This window comes from Hyla sarda, chromosome 7, assembly GCF_029499605.1.
Source record: "Hyla sarda isolate aHylSar1 chromosome 7, aHylSar1.hap1, whole genome shotgun sequence".
Lineage (NCBI taxonomy): Eukaryota > Metazoa > Chordata > Amphibia > Anura > Hylidae > Hyla > Hyla sarda.
The window spans coordinates 29,271,181-29,288,004 of record NC_079195.1 but is presented as its reverse complement, the minus strand read 5'-3'; the positions used below and the strand labels follow the sequence as shown (position 1 = coordinate 29,288,004).

At 42.3% G+C, this 16,824-nt stretch overlaps 1 protein-coding gene across 2 annotated transcripts in view; it reads left to right on the top strand.

Annotated features, from left to right (window-relative positions):
- Positions 1-1,022: 1,022 nt before the first annotated feature.
- Positions 1,023-16,824, top strand: part of PTPN6 (protein tyrosine phosphatase non-receptor type 6) — a 102,528-nt gene continuing 86,726 nt past the window's right edge. Inside the window, exon 1 of one of the 2 annotated variants that reach the window (XM_056528994.1) lies at positions 1,023-1,484. In XM_056528994.1, the coding sequence (XP_056384969.1) occupies positions 1,477-1,484 (8 nt within the window). In that variant the 5' untranslated portion in view covers positions 1,023-1,476. The remainder of the gene's footprint in view (positions 1,485-16,824) is intronic. The other variant, XM_056529002.1, reaches the window with a different exon arrangement.

Genomic DNA, 16,824 nt, shown 5'->3' with positions numbered 1-16,824 from the left:
TAGTAGTTATATTCTTGTATATAGAGGCAGTATTATAATAGTTATATTCTTGTATATAGGAGCAGTATTATAGTAGTTATATTCTTGCATATAGGGGCAGTATTATAGTAGTTATATTCTTGTATATAGGAGCAGTATTATAGTAGTTATATTCTTGTATATAGGAGGCAGTACTATAGTAGTTATATTTTTGTATATAGGAGCAGTATTATAGTAGTTATATTCTTGTATATAGGAGCAGTATTATAGTAGTTATATCCTTGTACATAAGAGGCGGTATTATAGTAGTTATAATCTTGTAATTAGTTGTCATTATTTTATTTGACAAGAAATTCTCTTCGTTTTAATGGATGAAACCCAACTGTGGATTACTTCTCACTTAAATTTGTAGACTAAAAATATGACACGTGTCTCGGGAAACGCCCAGTTTAGAAGCAAATCCCCATAGCAAACCACTTCTAAACTGGGCGGTTCCCGAGACACGTGTCATCAGAGAGCACTTAGACAGAAAATAACAACCTTAACTTCAGAAGCTCATAAGTACTGAAAGGATTAAGATTTTTTAATGGAAGTAAATTTACAAATCTGTTTAACTTTCTGGAGCCAGTTGATATATATATATAAAAAGTTTTTGCCTGGAATATCCCTTTAAATACAAAAGTTTACATTCACTGAGAGTAAGCTGAAATCTTTTAAATTTGAGAAACTGAAGCAGGAAATATAAAGAAAGTTACAGAACTTTTCCCTATACAACAATCATACAACTTGTAATACACAGATTTTTCTTCTCCCCGTCTTCGCTGAACACTTCATTCATTGTGCTGCTTTATTTCCTTGGTCTCTTTCTTTGCTTTTACGTCTGTAGTATCTCCTGCCTGTTCTCCCTCCCGCCCGCACTACTTTACTTACTGCAATGTTTGTGTGGGAGGAGGCTGTGCCTGGTTACCTGTGGGCTGTATCAGACAAGCCATTCACCTGATAGACCAGGTACTATTCTCTGTCTACAGTGGAATTCCTGTGTCGTTGCACCTTACACTATCAGCCGGCTCTTCCTGCACCTTGTACCCGGCTCAACCCAAATGCTTGGGGCCTCCTGGCCTTTTGATTTTGTAAGCTTATGTTCTTCTGCCTAGTGTGCAGCTGAGCTTACACAACGCGTCTGAGGTGAACAGATAAAAATGAGAAGTAGAAGCTTTAGAGAACACAGGCTTCCTGTTTGAGAGCAACAGAGGGATTGACGGAGGCAGAAAAGAATACTCCTTTTTTTTTTGCAAAGTGAGAACACACTGAGTAGGACAGCCGAGTCAAGAGATACAGTGACAGGTCTGCTCTCTGACTGAAGAGAAAGGACTTTATAGAGCCGTGGAGTTGAGTGAAAGTTTTCTCGAGGAGTAAAAGCAAGAGTCGGCAAGAACGAGAGGAAGAACTCTGACTACAAGTCACCGCACGTGAAGACCCCCGGGCAAGGCTTCTGAGATGGTCAGGTGAGGACAATATAGAAGATATCCTATATCTCATTGACATTACAAAGTTACAGCCTTTTGTCTCGCCTGCCTGTCCCCAAATTCATGGGTACTGTCCACCTCCAGGTCGGTAATCGTGATAATCTCCATCCTCCGTCTTCTTTAATTCTTGGCTTTGAAGGCAAAACACTGCCTGCAGGAGTCGTATTGAGACAAAGATTCATTGACTTATCCTACCTTTCTCGAATCTCATAATATCGGTTTAGGGTGTCCAAGACAATTGTCTTTTGTGCTATTTATTGCTTAGAAATGGCTCTGACGTTCCTAGTCAGCCGATATCATGCGGTGTCCTCAGCTATATAAGGTTTCACAATGTTGGAATCCCGAGCAGTGGACCTTAGTTGGTCTTCGGAGAAAAATGAACTAACCCTTCCATCGTTGCTTGCGAGAGGACACTTCTAAATCTTTCTCGCCTATTGCTTGGTCACAGAAAGTTGACAACAGCTTATGGTTCATGTTCTCCTGTTTTTCACAACGATCTTGGATCTTTATTTCTCAGATAGGCCCCGCATCGTAAATGGTCCCTTGTTTGCTTCGTTCTTGATTTTCACTCCCAACTTTTGGTCTTCATTTCCTTGCCCATTGCTTAAAAACTTTTTGGAGATACGCGGAGTATCCGTGATACTTTTATTGGTTAATTGAAAAGCTATAGAGTGCAAGATTTCAAGACCTCTAAGGTCCCTTCATTGGGCATGTTACAGACTGATGAAGGGACCTAAGAGATCTTAAAAGGTTGCATTCTATACTTCTAAGTTAGCCAATAAAGGTATCATCACAACTCCACTCATCTCCTATATTTTTAAGGCTGACAAGGTACCAGCTCTCATCTAATCACAAAAACTTCTTCAAACTCATTGACTGAAAGCTTAGCTTTATTCATTGTAAATTATATTAGCTGCCAAAAAATATATTTACTAAGTACGCGGTACTGCAAGAACCCCGACACCACATAGGTGCCCCACAAACCACATCAAGACATACACGTCTGCTGCCATATGTTGTCTTATTATGGAGAAGACCGTTCCTGGGTTCAAGCATAATGGTATCATAGTCTTGCCATAAATTTCCTCGTTCAATGTTGTAAATCTTTTAATCTCATAAATAGCTGCAGAAAGAGAGAATAGACAGATAAAGATAATACATCTTGTAGGCTACATGTCCTACCATGCTCTACGGACACCAATATTTTCCACCTTATCGGTAGTACATGAGCGAAATTGAAAACATCCTTACCTTTTCAATGGATCAAAGGGGTACTCCCGTGGAAGTTTTTTTTTTTTTTTTTATCAACTGGTGCCAGAAAGTTAAACAGATTTGTAAATTACTTCTGTTAAAAAATCTTAATCCTTCCAGTACTTTTTTGGGGCTGTATACTGCAGAGGAAATGCATTTCTTTTTGGATTTCTCTTCTGTCACGACCACAGTGCTCTCTGCTGACCTCTGCTGTCCATTTTAGGAACTGTCCAGAGCAGCATAGGTTTGCTTTGGGGATTTTCTCCTGCTCTGGACAGTTCCTAAAATGGACAGCAGAGGTCAGCAGAGAGCACTGTGGTCATGACAGCAGAGAAATCCAAAAAGAAAAGCATTTCCTCTGTAGTATACAGCCCCTAAAAATTACTGGAAGGCTTACGATTTTTTAATAGAATTAATTTACAAATCTGTTTAACTTTCTGGCACCAGTTGATTTAAAAAATAAAATAAAATTCCCCACGGGAGTACCCCTTTAATTGTTGCCCTAACACAATGGTCTCAAACTGTGGCCCTCAAGATGTTGCAAAACTTCAACTCCCAGCATGCCCGGACAGCCGTTGGCTGTCCGGGCATGCTGGGTGTTGAAGTTTTGCAACATCTTGAGGGCCACAGTTTGAGACCACTGCCTAATAAGAGGCACTGACATAATAGCATTGAGGTTAGGCAATAGTGAGGTGAGTCGCTGAGCCAATTCCAAAAGCTAAGTCAGAAATTGGTGGGGGAAAAAAGTTTATATACTTACAAAACCCTGTTAATTCTAAGTTAGGTAAAACTCATACACTGGCATAGACCAGATTCTTCAGAGTGAGAAAATTCCTTCTGGACCATTGTTATTGACTTTAAAGATGGTTTCCAGTCCTGGTGACCATTTGGCCATTGTTTCTTCAGAATTTTTTGTCTTCTGTATGGATCTTCAATAACTCGTTCATGACTCTTGTGATTGTCCCCATTTGTCTTGAGGTTAGTCATCCTTTTCCCAACAAGTCTTCTTGCCATAATTTTTATTTCCAGAACTTTTCTTATGATACGTCTTTCTGTTCTGTCATAAAAATGTTAATTGAAATAGACCCTTATCCATTAAAGGAGATCTCCGGTGAAAAATAACTTATCCCCTATCCACAGCATAGGGGATAAGTAGCTAGTCGTGGGGGGTCCAACCGCTGGGGCCCCCGCGATCACCGGGAAGGGACCCAGCACTCAGTAAGGAGCGCTTGCTGTAGCTGGCACGCGCACCATTCATTCCTATGGGAGCACCGAAAAGACTCGAGTACAGCTCTCGAGCATCATCGGCGCTTCCAATGGAATGAATGGAGCGAGTGCCATCTACCACTAGATGACACATGCTCCTTAAAGAGAGCGCCGGGGTCCCGTCCTTGTGATCGCGGGGGCCCCAAACGGTCAGACCCCCCTGTGATCAGCCACATATCCCCTATCATGTGGATAGGGATTAAGTTATTTTTTGCTGGAGTACTCCTTTAAATCTGGGAGTCTTATTGTACTGAAAAATGAAGAGCATCTTCCATTACATTCTTTAATTCCTTGACTCCTCACCATTTAAGACACCACCATGCAGAGCCCATTTCCATACCACTTTAACCAATGTTAACAGATTGAGGATTAGAAGAATGATCAATTTCTGTCTAATTCCAAGAACTACAACTTTTGTTATCTTATCTTTAGGACATAGATATAGACGTCACTGTACTGTCAAAATTGGTGGCACTAACTCTTCTGATATACCCTTACGAATTCCTGCTGCGACTACCTGGATTAGAGAAAACCTATATCCTTGCAGTTTACCCCATTGGATGCTGCCATCAATAGTGATTGTGGCATCTAAGCGGTTAGACATCTCCCTTTATAAGCCCATTAGCTTCATGGGATATGATTGCAGAGTGTTGGGTTATCATTACAGCTGGGGACCTACTGAAAAGCCCCAGGTCTGTCATCTTAGCACACCCCTGTCTCTAGCAGGACCTTTTAGGATGCTTTTCAGCGTTAGACTGAAGGTTGGTATGATAGGCATAAGGGTAGTCATAAGGGTAGTATGTTCACATGGCATTTCCCTGGCTTAATTTTTGCAGTGTAAAATAATCCCCACACATTGTAACATTACAGTCCAATTTAAAAAAATGCATCTGCAAATAAGTATCGTGTCACTTATTTTAACCCCTTCCCTTACATCCTCTGCCCGCTTCTGATGCATGAAGCTCGTTTAGCAAATAAAATTATGTATAAACATAAACAAAAATACTAAACTATTAAAATATAACGTTAATTTAATGTTAATTGATTATTAATTAATCCACACAGTCATTGGCGTAAGTGTAAAAAAGTCCAGAAATGTGTATTTTTGGTTACTTCATATACTAGATAAAAATGTATAAAATGCAATCAAAAGGTCCCATCAAAACAAAAATGGTCCCGATAAACTACAGATCACTGTGCAAAAAATTATCCTCATAAATCCCTGTATGCGCAAAAATAAAAGTGTTATAGGGGGCAGAAGAGGATGATTTTAAGCATACTAATTGTCATACAAAAAGTTTAATTTTTTAAAAGCAGTAAAATAAAACAAAACCTATATAAATTGGGTATCATTTTAATCGTATGGACCCACAAAATAAAGATAACATTATAAAGATAAGATAGCAAGAAACTTCAAAAATAAAAATTAGCTTTTTCCTGAAAGGAGGGTTAACCATGCAAAAAATATGACTGTTATTGTACAAAGACAACCACTTTCCCATAGACTTACTTCACTTTTTCAAAAAATGGATGCAAATTTTCACGGTTCTACAGATGCGTTCTTTTTAGGTTAAAATATGCCTTAAAATACACTGTGTGAACATAGCCTCGTAGTATGCAATGCAGAAGTATTGCTCACATTATACGAAAGATCAAGTCATCTAAATGGGAAGTAAAAATAAATGCCCAAAAAGTTTAAGAAAATGTTCAAAAAATAAATACTAATAATAATAAATAAATAAAAAAAAAAAAAAAAGAAAACATAGAAATAACTGGTTTCACCTTGTCCATTACAACGCGAACAATAAAGTTGTCACATTATCTATCTTGCACTGTAAATGCCGTTAAAAATAAATAAATAAATAAATCAAACTGTCTGAATTGCTATTTTTGGTCTATCCGGCCTCCAGAAAAATAAAATTAAAAAGTGATAGAAAAGACCTATGCAGCCCAGAATGATACCGGAGAAAACTTCGGCTCACCCGACAAAAAACAAGCCCTCGTCCAGCTCTCTCACAGAGAAATACAAAATGTTATAATCCACAAAATGACACTAAAACATTCTGCCTAAACTGTTGTTATTATACAGAAGCCGTAAAGCATAAACTGTACACATTTTTATCATCACATAATAACAACTCACAGATAATGTTAACATGTAAAATATACCACAACACCCCCTGAGGAAGTCGCTTGCGACGGAACGCATGGGGTCCGTGGCCCCGTCCCTGCCTCTGCATTCTGTGTCACGGGCTCCTACCTGGTTTGCTATGCTCATAGATTGTACCTTTTTACTACACCTTGTTAAACATCTATTCTGACCGGTGTTGTATATGTGTTGTATATGCATGATTATGTAATTATTATTGTGCATACCGGTATAGAATCAGATATTATTATCTCTATCCTTGTGCATGGGGATCTTATATACAGTGGTCCCTCAACATACGATGGTAATCCGTTCAAAACGGACCATCGTTTGTTGAAACCATCACATGTTGAGGGATCTGTGCAATGTAAAGTATAGGACAGTGGTCTACAACCTGCGGACCTCCAGATGTTGCAAAACTACAACACCCAGCATGCCCGGACAGCCGTTGGCTGTCCGGGCATGCTGGGTGTTGTAGTTTTGCAACATCTGGAGGTCCGCAGGTTGAAGACCACTGTTAGAGGAAGTTGTACTCACCTGTCACCGCCGCTCCGGACCGTCACCCCTGCCCTGGATGACGCCGTCCATCGCTGTCGCCGCGTCCCCGAGGTGTCCCCGACGCTCCGGTAAGGCCTCTGCTTCCCCGGCATCCTCGCTCTCCGTCGCCGCCATCACGTCGCTACGCACGCCGCTCCTATTGGATGACGGGACGGCGTGCGCAGCGACGTGATGACGTCGATGGAGAGCGCCGACGATGCAGGGGATCCCGAAGAGGACGCGCCGGAGCCCCGAGGACAGGTAAGTGATCGTCACTGGAGCACACGGGGCACCGTAAACGGCTATCCGGTGTCAGCTGAAGCAGTCTGCGCTGCCGGATAGCCGTTTATGCGATGGCCCCGACATAAAAAAGCATCTTATGTTTATGCTGCCTCTGAGAGGCCATCGCATGTTGAAATTATCATATGTCGGGGCCATCGTAGGTCGAGGGTTCACTGTATTGTGATACATATATGTAGCATAGCTTTTGGAGCCGTTTAAAGGAGTACTCCAGCGCTAAGACATCTTATCCCCTATCCAAAGGATAGGGGATAAGATGCCTGATCGCAGGGGTCCCGCCGCTGGGACAGCATCACCCCCCCCCCCCTCCCATAGGCTTGCATTGAGGGGGCGGAGCGTGATGTCCCACAGGGGTGGAGCCGTGACGTCACAATGCTCCGGCCCCGTGATCGCCAGTCATCAGACCCGGAGCTAGCATGCTCCGGGGACTGATGGTAACGGGGGGCTGCGTGCAGGATCACGGGGGTCCCCAGCGGCGGGACCCCCGCAATCAGGCATCTTATCCCCTATCCTTTGGATAGGGTATAAGATGTCTTAGCGCCGGATTACCCCTTTAAGACCTTATTGTACACTGCAGGATGGGGTCTTTCTCGGGGGTGGGGGTTCATTGCCCTGCCCTGAGGTCGTGTTGTGGCTCTTGTTGAGCATTTTAAATGTATGTGATCTAGGTCGTTATAATTATTTAATAAAATCATGTGAATTAATTGCAAACAAAGTGGTATGCGCTCTGTATTCAGTTGTTGCTTTTCTTGGATACAAAAATATACCACAGGGTGAACACTGTAGATTAAAAAAGGCTAGAATTGGTTCTTATTCATCTTACCTCCCAAATAATGCAATAAAAAACAAAAAAAAGTCACCTTTTCCCCCAAAATGGTACCAATAAAAATTGCCGCTCACCTCCAAAAAATATAAAAATAATCATGGCTCTCAGAATGCAGCAAAACAGAAACATATAAGTTAAAAAATAAAAACGTTTTTACTTTGCAAATGTAGTAAACTTGGTGTCGTCATAACTGAGATGATTCAGAATAAAGTTAACATTTTAATAATTCCATAAAACTGAAACACAGAAGAAAAAAAAAATTATAATAATTTTAATCACCCATCACCAAAAAAAAAAAAAAATAATAAAGTTATGGCTCTCAGAATGCCGCAAAACAAAAACAAATAAGTTAAAAATAAAAAAGTTTTTACTTTGCCAATGTAGCAAATAAACTTGGTGTCGTCATTAATGTGATGATGTAGAATAAAGTTAACATTTTAATAATTCCATAAAACTGAAACACAAAAAAAAACACAAAAATTTATTTTAATCACCCATCACAAAAAAAAATATAAAAATAAACAATGTATTGCATGCTTTTAAAAATAGAACTATTTATTTGTTTTTAATTATGCAACTTTTGGGTGCCTACTTTTACTAATAGTTCATTATTTAATGTTTTTTATATAATAAAATATTGCGATATATATTTCTATATACCTTTTTATATGTACATCTTACGCAGGATAGCCATTGTAAAGCTGGTCAGACATATCAGATAAATGTCAATTTTGGCGCGAAAGGCAAACCATCTAGTGTGCATGGATGACTTGTGACTGAGAGAAGGATCCTCCTTTGGTTTACAAATCACATTTACTTCATGACTAACTCTCTGCATACAGTTTATACATTGAGTCCAATAATAACACTGTTTACAGTAAGCTCTTGAGCTCCCCCAGTGGTGGTTGCAAGCAGACAGAATTTTATCATTATGTCAATGGGTTTGGATATCTGCCATAAAAATAAGCTCCAACCACCATAACAATATATTAAAGGGGTGTAAAAAGGGAATTATTTTATTTGACTATGCTACAGAGGCTGTAAAGTAAGTGTAGTTCATAATATAGTGGGCCTCATTTACTAAGAGTTTCGGGTTTTTACTAGTGGGAAAAGTTGTTTCAGACATGCAGGATTCCTCTCTATTCACTATTGGGAAAAGTCGGGAACATTTTCTGACCAGCTTTTTCTAGGTCGATATTTCCAGCCATTTACCCACAGGATTTTCTGTGAATTCCATAGTAAATCGGTCGGGTTGTGAAACCACGCCCCCTTTGGCCGACAACGCCCCCTTTTCCGACAGACCGCGCCCCTTTTTCGGGTTTGTCGGGTTTCTCAGACAAAATAACCAGACAAAAACTGGTTGGTTTCAGCTTAATAAATGAGGCCTAGTGTCTGTACCTGTGTTTGATTGTGGTCTCAAAATTCTTATGCAATCTTTGCCCCCATGTTTATTTTTAACAGCATACAAATTGAGTGTCGTCACTGGGTGGGTGGGAGATCATTCTGCAGGGAATTGTAGTTTTGCAATAGCTGGAGGCACCCTGGTTAGAAAACAGTTGTGCTGCAATGGGTGGGATGGCTGATGTGTGGGAGGGAGAAAAGTGACGTCACACTTACAAACTAGGGATCATGGGACTAGTAGTTGGAGGGAGGGAACTTCAGTTTCAATGTTTTTATTAAGGTTTTCAGTAAAGAATAAAGTATACAATACATGTAACATAGTTAAGGCACTTTATGCCAACAGAAAAGGAATGTAAACTCCCATATATAAGTTATCAATACAGTAAACATAAGTCCGATAAATTCGGATCGCCAAGTCACAAGCTAGTTGTGGCTTCCGAATAGGGATACAGTGGTCCCTCAAGTTACAATATTAATCGGTTCCAGGACGACCATTGTATGTTGAAACCATTGTATGTTGAGACCAGAACTCTATGGAAACCTGGTAATTGGTTCTGAAGCCACCAAAAGGTCATCCAAAAATAGGAAAAAGTGAGGATTAAAGATAAATAAGTAGATAACTAATAGAGATAAAGCAAATCCTTACATATAAAAGTAAGAAAGATCTGCTGGGAGCTGTAATCACTGTCTATGTCAGTGTTTCCCAACCAGGGTGCCTCCAGTTGTTGCAAAACTACAACTCCCAGCATGCCCGGACAGCCAAAGGCTGTCCAGGCATGCTAGGAGTTGTAGTTTTGCAACAGCTGGAGGCAACCTCTTTGGGAAACACTGGTCTATGTGGAGGACCGAAGCTTCTTCAGGGTCCTGAACAGAACACGCAATGTCCTAAAAAAAAAAAAAAAAGGAAAATGGAGCCGCCCTCACCTGATGCCCAAAGGAGAAGCTAACCCTGGCACAGGTAAAGAGTACAGAACATGTAATTCCTCCCTGTACTGTAGGGGGCGCTACCAGACACCAGTCAGTGCATACACTTCAGTAATACAGGTAAAGAGTACAGAACATGTAATACCTCCCTGTACTGTAGGAGGCGCTACCAGACACCAGTCAGTGCATACACTTCAGTAATACAGGTAAAGAGTACAGAACATGTAATACCTCCCTGTACTGTAGGAGGCGCTACCAGACACCAGTCAGTGCATACACTTCAGTAATACAGGTAAAGAGTACAGAACATGTAATTCCTCCCTGTACTGTAGGAGGCGCTACCAGACACCAGTCAGTGCATGCACTTTAGGAATACATGGGTTTTACCAGTGAAATGCCTATTCTGATTGGTCGGTTCTTCCAGCCATTGACTCGTTTCACAGATTCCAAAGCATTGTATGTTGAGTCTGGTTTCAAATTACAATGGTCCAGAAAAGACCATTGTATGTTGAAACTATTGTATGTTGAGGTCATTGTAAGTTGAGGGATGACTGTACTTATAAAGGTTCCTCCGATTGAACAATAGTCACAAGATGAGCTATTTGGAGGAGACCCGACTATCTAAATCAATCAATATATATGTCAAGACCGATTAGCCCGGTAACACCGGGTTGTGGCCAATACAAAGACAGACACACAGGGGAAGACAACACGTATAGTGAAACAAGGGAGAGAAGATAGAACTTCAACAGGAAAGAGCCAGTTCACAAAAATAAATCGGCAGCGTTATGGTGGACTCAGAACATAGTCATTTAGCCCCAAGACAAGCATGATTCCTTCCTAAGTATGTCCATCTGGCAGGTAAGTATTAAAATCACCTTATGGTAGATAAGACCCTTTTAGAATTTAATCAGCAGAGAATCACGGAACTAAAAAACGACACCATGTTAATTGTTGAAGCGGGTTATTTTTTTAAAATTTTTTTATTTTTTTTTTAGCTGAAAGCTTGATTTAGAAAAAAAGGAAGACTATTTATATCTGAGATTTCTTCTGTAGGAACTAACTTGTTTTGTTAGAAAGACTTTTGTATAAATGGCGTCCTAGCTGTCTCTATCTAATTCTTATAGCACAAGTCCAGCTTTACTCTCCCGCCGGTTCTTTGCGGAGAGATGCCGGACACTCTGGGCGATACGATGGCTGAGGCATACTCCTTTATATAACAAAAAGTTATCGTTTTTTAAAAGCAGTAAAAATAAAACCGAACCTATGTGTTTTCGTATTGTTGGTATCGTTGTAATCGCATTGACCTACAGAATAAAGATAATATTTTGCAACATGGGTGGACATTCCACAAATATTGGGCCCTGGAAGAAAATGGCAGCGCAAGGACTGCTCGAAACGCGCCGTCTTCATCAACAGCAATGCGTTTAGGAGCAGATACTGCCGCAATTGAAAGAAGAAAACGATCGGGCTGATCAGTCGGGCTGATCAGGACAACCGCAGTGAAACCACGTTGTTCAGCTGAGAGGACATGGCAGGCTGGGAAAATCGAGTACCAATAACACTGATCAATGCAATGAAATGGCATAGCACTGAACAGTGAATGCAATCCAAGGATTACATGTTAAAAAGTAACAATTAAAAAGTTAATCAATGTGATTAAACCCCTTCTGTATTAAAATAAAAGCTAAAGAAATTGCTTATGGGGTTAGTAAAGATATAAGTATTTACTAAAATAAACATGTCTGAAAACAGGTTTGAAAAGTCAAAATGTTGGCTGAAGGTCTGCTTACCTGCCCCGTGCTGCTTTGGGGATCTTCTTGTATAGTCTGTCCACTGAGGCAGGCTGTACAAGTAGATCTTCGATATTACTGATCAATGCTATGCCTATGCATAGCACTGAACAGTAATAGGAATCAAAAAAACATGTATGTAAGAATGTAATATAAATAGTAAAAAAAATGTAAATAAGCACCTCCAATAAAGATTTAAATGACCCATTTTTCCCATTTTATATAAAAAAAAAGTGTAAAAAAATAAATTTATAAACATATTTGGTATGGATGTGAGGGTAAATGGCCAAACTGTTAAAATATAGCGTTAAAGGGGTTATCCAGGAAAAAACTTTGTTTTATATATCAACTGGCTCCAGAAAGTTAAACCGATTTGTAAATTACTTCTATTAATTTTTTTTAATCCTTTCAGTTATTATGAGCTGCTGAAGTTGAGTTGTTCTGTTCTGCCTAAGTGCTCTCTGATGACACCTGTCTCGGGAACTGTCCAGAGTAGAAGCAAATCCCCATAGCAAACCTCTTCTACTCTGTGCAGTTCCTGAGACAAGCAGAGATGTCAGCAGAGAGCACTGTTGTCAGACAGAAAAGAACAACTCAACTTCAGCAGCTGATAATTATTGGAAGGATTAAGATTTTTTAATAGAAGTAATTTACAAATCTGTTTAACTTTCTGGAGCCAGTTGATATATAAAAAAAAGTTTTTTCCTGGAATAGACCTAAAGGTCCCCTTACCCCCCCTACAGGACCCATGACGTACATGTACGTCATGAGTCCGCTCCCGTTCTATAATGCGGGGCCACGGCGTGGGACCCGTGGCTAATAGCACGCAGCACCGATCGCGGTGCTGCGCACTATTAACCCTTTAGACGCGGCGTTGAAAGTTGATCGCCGTGTCTAAAGTGAAACTAAAATGTTGCCGGCTAGCTCAGTGGGCTGTTCAGGATAGCTGCGGTGAAATCGCAGCATCCCAAACAGCTTACAAGACAGCCGGAGGATCCCTACCTGCCTCCTCGGTGTCCGATCGACAAATGACTTCTCAGTGCCTGAGATCCAGGCATGAGCAGTCAAGCGGCAGAATAATCGATCACTGGTTTCCTATGAGAAACCAGTGATCAATGTAATAGATCAGTGTGTGCAGTGTTATAGGTCCCTATGGGATAACAATGATCAGTGTGTGCAGTGTTATAGGTCCCTATGGGATAACAATGATCAGTGTGTGCAGTGTTATAGGTCCCTATGGGATAACAATGATCAGTGTATACAGTGTTATAGGTCCCTATGGGAGCTATAACACTGCAAAAAAAAGTGGAAAAAAAAAAAGTGAATAAAGATCATTTAACCCCTGCCCTATTAAAAGTTTGAATCACCCCCCTTTTCCCATTAAAACTTGGGAGTACCTCTTGATAAAGGGAAACCGAAACGATCGTAGGGGTCTGGGCTCTGCAGCGTAATATGGGTAAGCTTACTATATGCACTTTATCTTACCAGTCTCTGTGTCTCTTTGCAGTCTGCATGGATCCATAGATAAGCGCTTGTGTTACTACTATATCATCACACTATCATTGCGCAATATTATATCTTTGTATATATATGCACATGCGAGTTGAAATCTATTTTAGTATTTGTTTGCACTAATTTATATTCTATTATACCCACAATTGTGGTCAGTGTATATTTTAAATACCGTATATAGAGCACTTTAGTAGCAATAATTGATATGCAGTGCAGTTCTCTTAGAGACTGAGATATTATATTAATTACTTGTTACATCATATTATATGTTAGCCCATTGCAGCTGGCAGTAGCCCTATTTTTTTGTACTGGAACCTAACCTAATCACAATTTCAATTATTGGCGTCTGTTCACATTGTTTTTTAAAATTGTACTAATAAAATCATGATTTTAATTAAGGAGTTGTTTGAACTCGATTTTCTTTTTGTGTATATAATTTTAAATGTATGTAGTTACCGTATGATTTTTTCCAGAAGTACGACAAAATCAAACCTATATAAGTAGGGGATAATTTTAATTGTATGTGTTACGCCGAGCGCTCCGGGTCCTCGCTCCTCCCCGGAGCGCTCGCTACACTCTCCTCACTGCAGCGCTCCGGTCAGATCCACTGACCCGGAGCGCTCGCGATGCGCACCCCGGCTCCCGTACCTGACTCGCTCTCCGTCAGTCCTGTCCCGGCGCGCGCGGCCCCGCTCCCTAGGGCGCGCGCGCGCCGGGTCTTTGCGATTTAAAGGGCCACTGCGCCGCTGATTGGCGCAGTGGTTCCAATTAGTGTTATCACCTGTGCACTTCCCTATATCACCTCACTTCCCCTGCACTTCCTTGCCGGATCTTGTTGCCATCGTGCCAGTGAAAGCGTTTCCTTGTGTGTTCCTAGCCTGTGTTCCAGACCTCCTGCCGTTGCCCCTGACTACGATCCTTGCTGCCTGCCCCGACCTTCTGCTACGTCCGACCTTGCTTCTGTCTACTCCCTTGTACCGCGCCTATCTTCAGCAGCCAGAGAGGTTGAGCCGTTGCTAGTGGATACGACCTGGTCACTACCGCCGCAGCAAGACCATCCCGCTTTGCGGCGGGCTCTGGTGAAAACCAGTAGTGACTTAGAACCGATCCACTAGCACGGTCCACGCCAATCCCTCTCTGGCACAGAGGATCCACTACCTGCCAGCCGGCATCGTGACAGTAGATCCGGCCATGGATCCCGCTGAAGTTCCTCTGCCAGTTGTCGCTGACCTCACCACGGTGGTCGCCCAGCAGTCACAACAGATAGCGCAACAAGGCCAACAGCTGTCTCAACTGACCGTGATGCTACAGCAGTTACTACCACAGCTTCAGCAATCATCTCCTCCGCCAGCTCCTGCACCTCCTCCGCAGCGAGTGGCCGCTTCTGGTCTACGACTATCCTTGCCGGATAAATTTGATGGGGACTCTAAGATTTGCTGTGGCTTTCTTTCCCAATGTTCCCTGCACTTGGAGATGATGTCGGACCAGTTTCCCACTGAAAGGTCTAAGGTGGCTTTCGTAGTCAGCCTTCTGTCTGGAAAAGCCCTGTCTTGGGCCACACCGCTCTGGGACCGCAATGACCCCGTCACTGCCTCTGTACACTCCTTCTTCTCGGAAATTCGAAGTGTCTTTGAGGAACCTGCCCGAGCCTCTTCTGCTGAGACTGCCCTGTTGAACCTGGTCCAGGGTAATTCTTCCGTTGGCGAGTATGCCGTACAATTCCGTACTCTTGCTTCAGAATTATCCTGGAATAATGAGGCCCTTTGCGCGACCTTTAAAAAAGGCCTATCCAGCAACATTAAAGATGTTCTGGCCGCACGAGAAATCCCTGCTAATCTACATGAACTCATTCACCTAGCCACTCGCATTGACATGCGTTTTTCCGAAAGGCGTCAGGAGCTCCGCCAGGATATGGACTCTGTTCGCACGAGGCGTTTCTTCTCCCCGGCTCCTCTCTCCTCTGGTCCCCTGCAATCTGTTCCTGTGCCTCCCGCCGTGGAGGCTATGCAGGTCGACCGGTCTCGCCTGACACCTCAAGAGAGGACACGACGCCGCATGGAGAATCTCTGCCTGTACTGTGCTAGTACCGAACACTTCCTGAAGGATTGTCCTATCCGTCCTCCCCGCCTGGAAAGACGTACGCTGACTCCGCACAAAGGTGAGACAGTCCTTGATGTCTACTCTGCTTCTCCACGTCTTACTGTGCCTGTGCGGATGTCTGCCTCTGCCTTCTCCTTCTCTGCTGTGGCCTTCTTGGACTCCGGATCTGCAGGAAATTTTATTTTGGCCTCTCTCGTCAACAGGTTCAACATCCCGGTGACCAGTCTCGCCAGACCCCTCTACATCAATTGTGTAAACAATGAAAGATTGGACTGTACCATACGTTTCCGCACGGAGCCCCTTCTAATGTGCATCGGACCTCATCACGAGAGGATTGAACTTTTGATCCTCCCCAATTGCACTTCTGAAATTCTCCTTGGACTTCCCTGGCTTCAACTTCATTCCCCAACCCTGGATTGGTCCACTGGGGAGATCAAGAGTTGGGGGCCCTCTTGTTCCAAGGACTGCCTAAAACCGGTTCCCAGTAACCCTTGCCGTGACTCTGTGGTTCCTCCTGTAACCGGTCTCCCTAAGGCCTATATGGACTTTGCGGATGTTTTTTGCAAAAAACAAGCTGAGACTCTACCTCCTCACAGGCCTTATGATTGTCCTATCGACCTCCTCCCGGGCACTACTCCACCCCGGGGCAGAATTTATCCTCTGTCCGCCCCAGAGACTCTTGCCATGTCTGAATACGTCCAGGAAAATTTAAAAAAGGGCTTTATCCGTAAATCCTCCTCTCCTGCCGGAGCCGGATTTTTCTTTGTGTCCAAAAAAGATGGCTCTCTACGTCCTTGCATTGACTACCGCGGTCTTAATAAAATCACGGTTAAGAACCGCTACCCCCTACCCCTCATCTCTGAACTCTTTGATCGCCTCCAAGGTGCCCACATCTTTACCAAACTGGACTTAAGAGGTGCTTATAATCTCATCCGCATCAGAGAGGGGGATGAATGGAAAACGGCATTTAACACCAGAGATGGACACTTTGAGTATCTGGTCATGCCCTTTGGCCTGTGCAACGCCCCTGCCGTCTTCCAAGACTTTGTTAATGACATTTTTCGTGATCTCTTATACTCCTGTGTTGTTGTATATCTGGACGATATCCTGATTTTTTCTGCCAATCTAGAAGAACACCGCCAGCATGTCCGTATGGTTCTTCAGAGACTTCGTGACAATCAACTCTATGCCAAAATAGAGAAATGTCTGTTTGAATGCCAATCTCTTCCTTTCCTAGGATACTTGGTCTCTGGCCAGGGA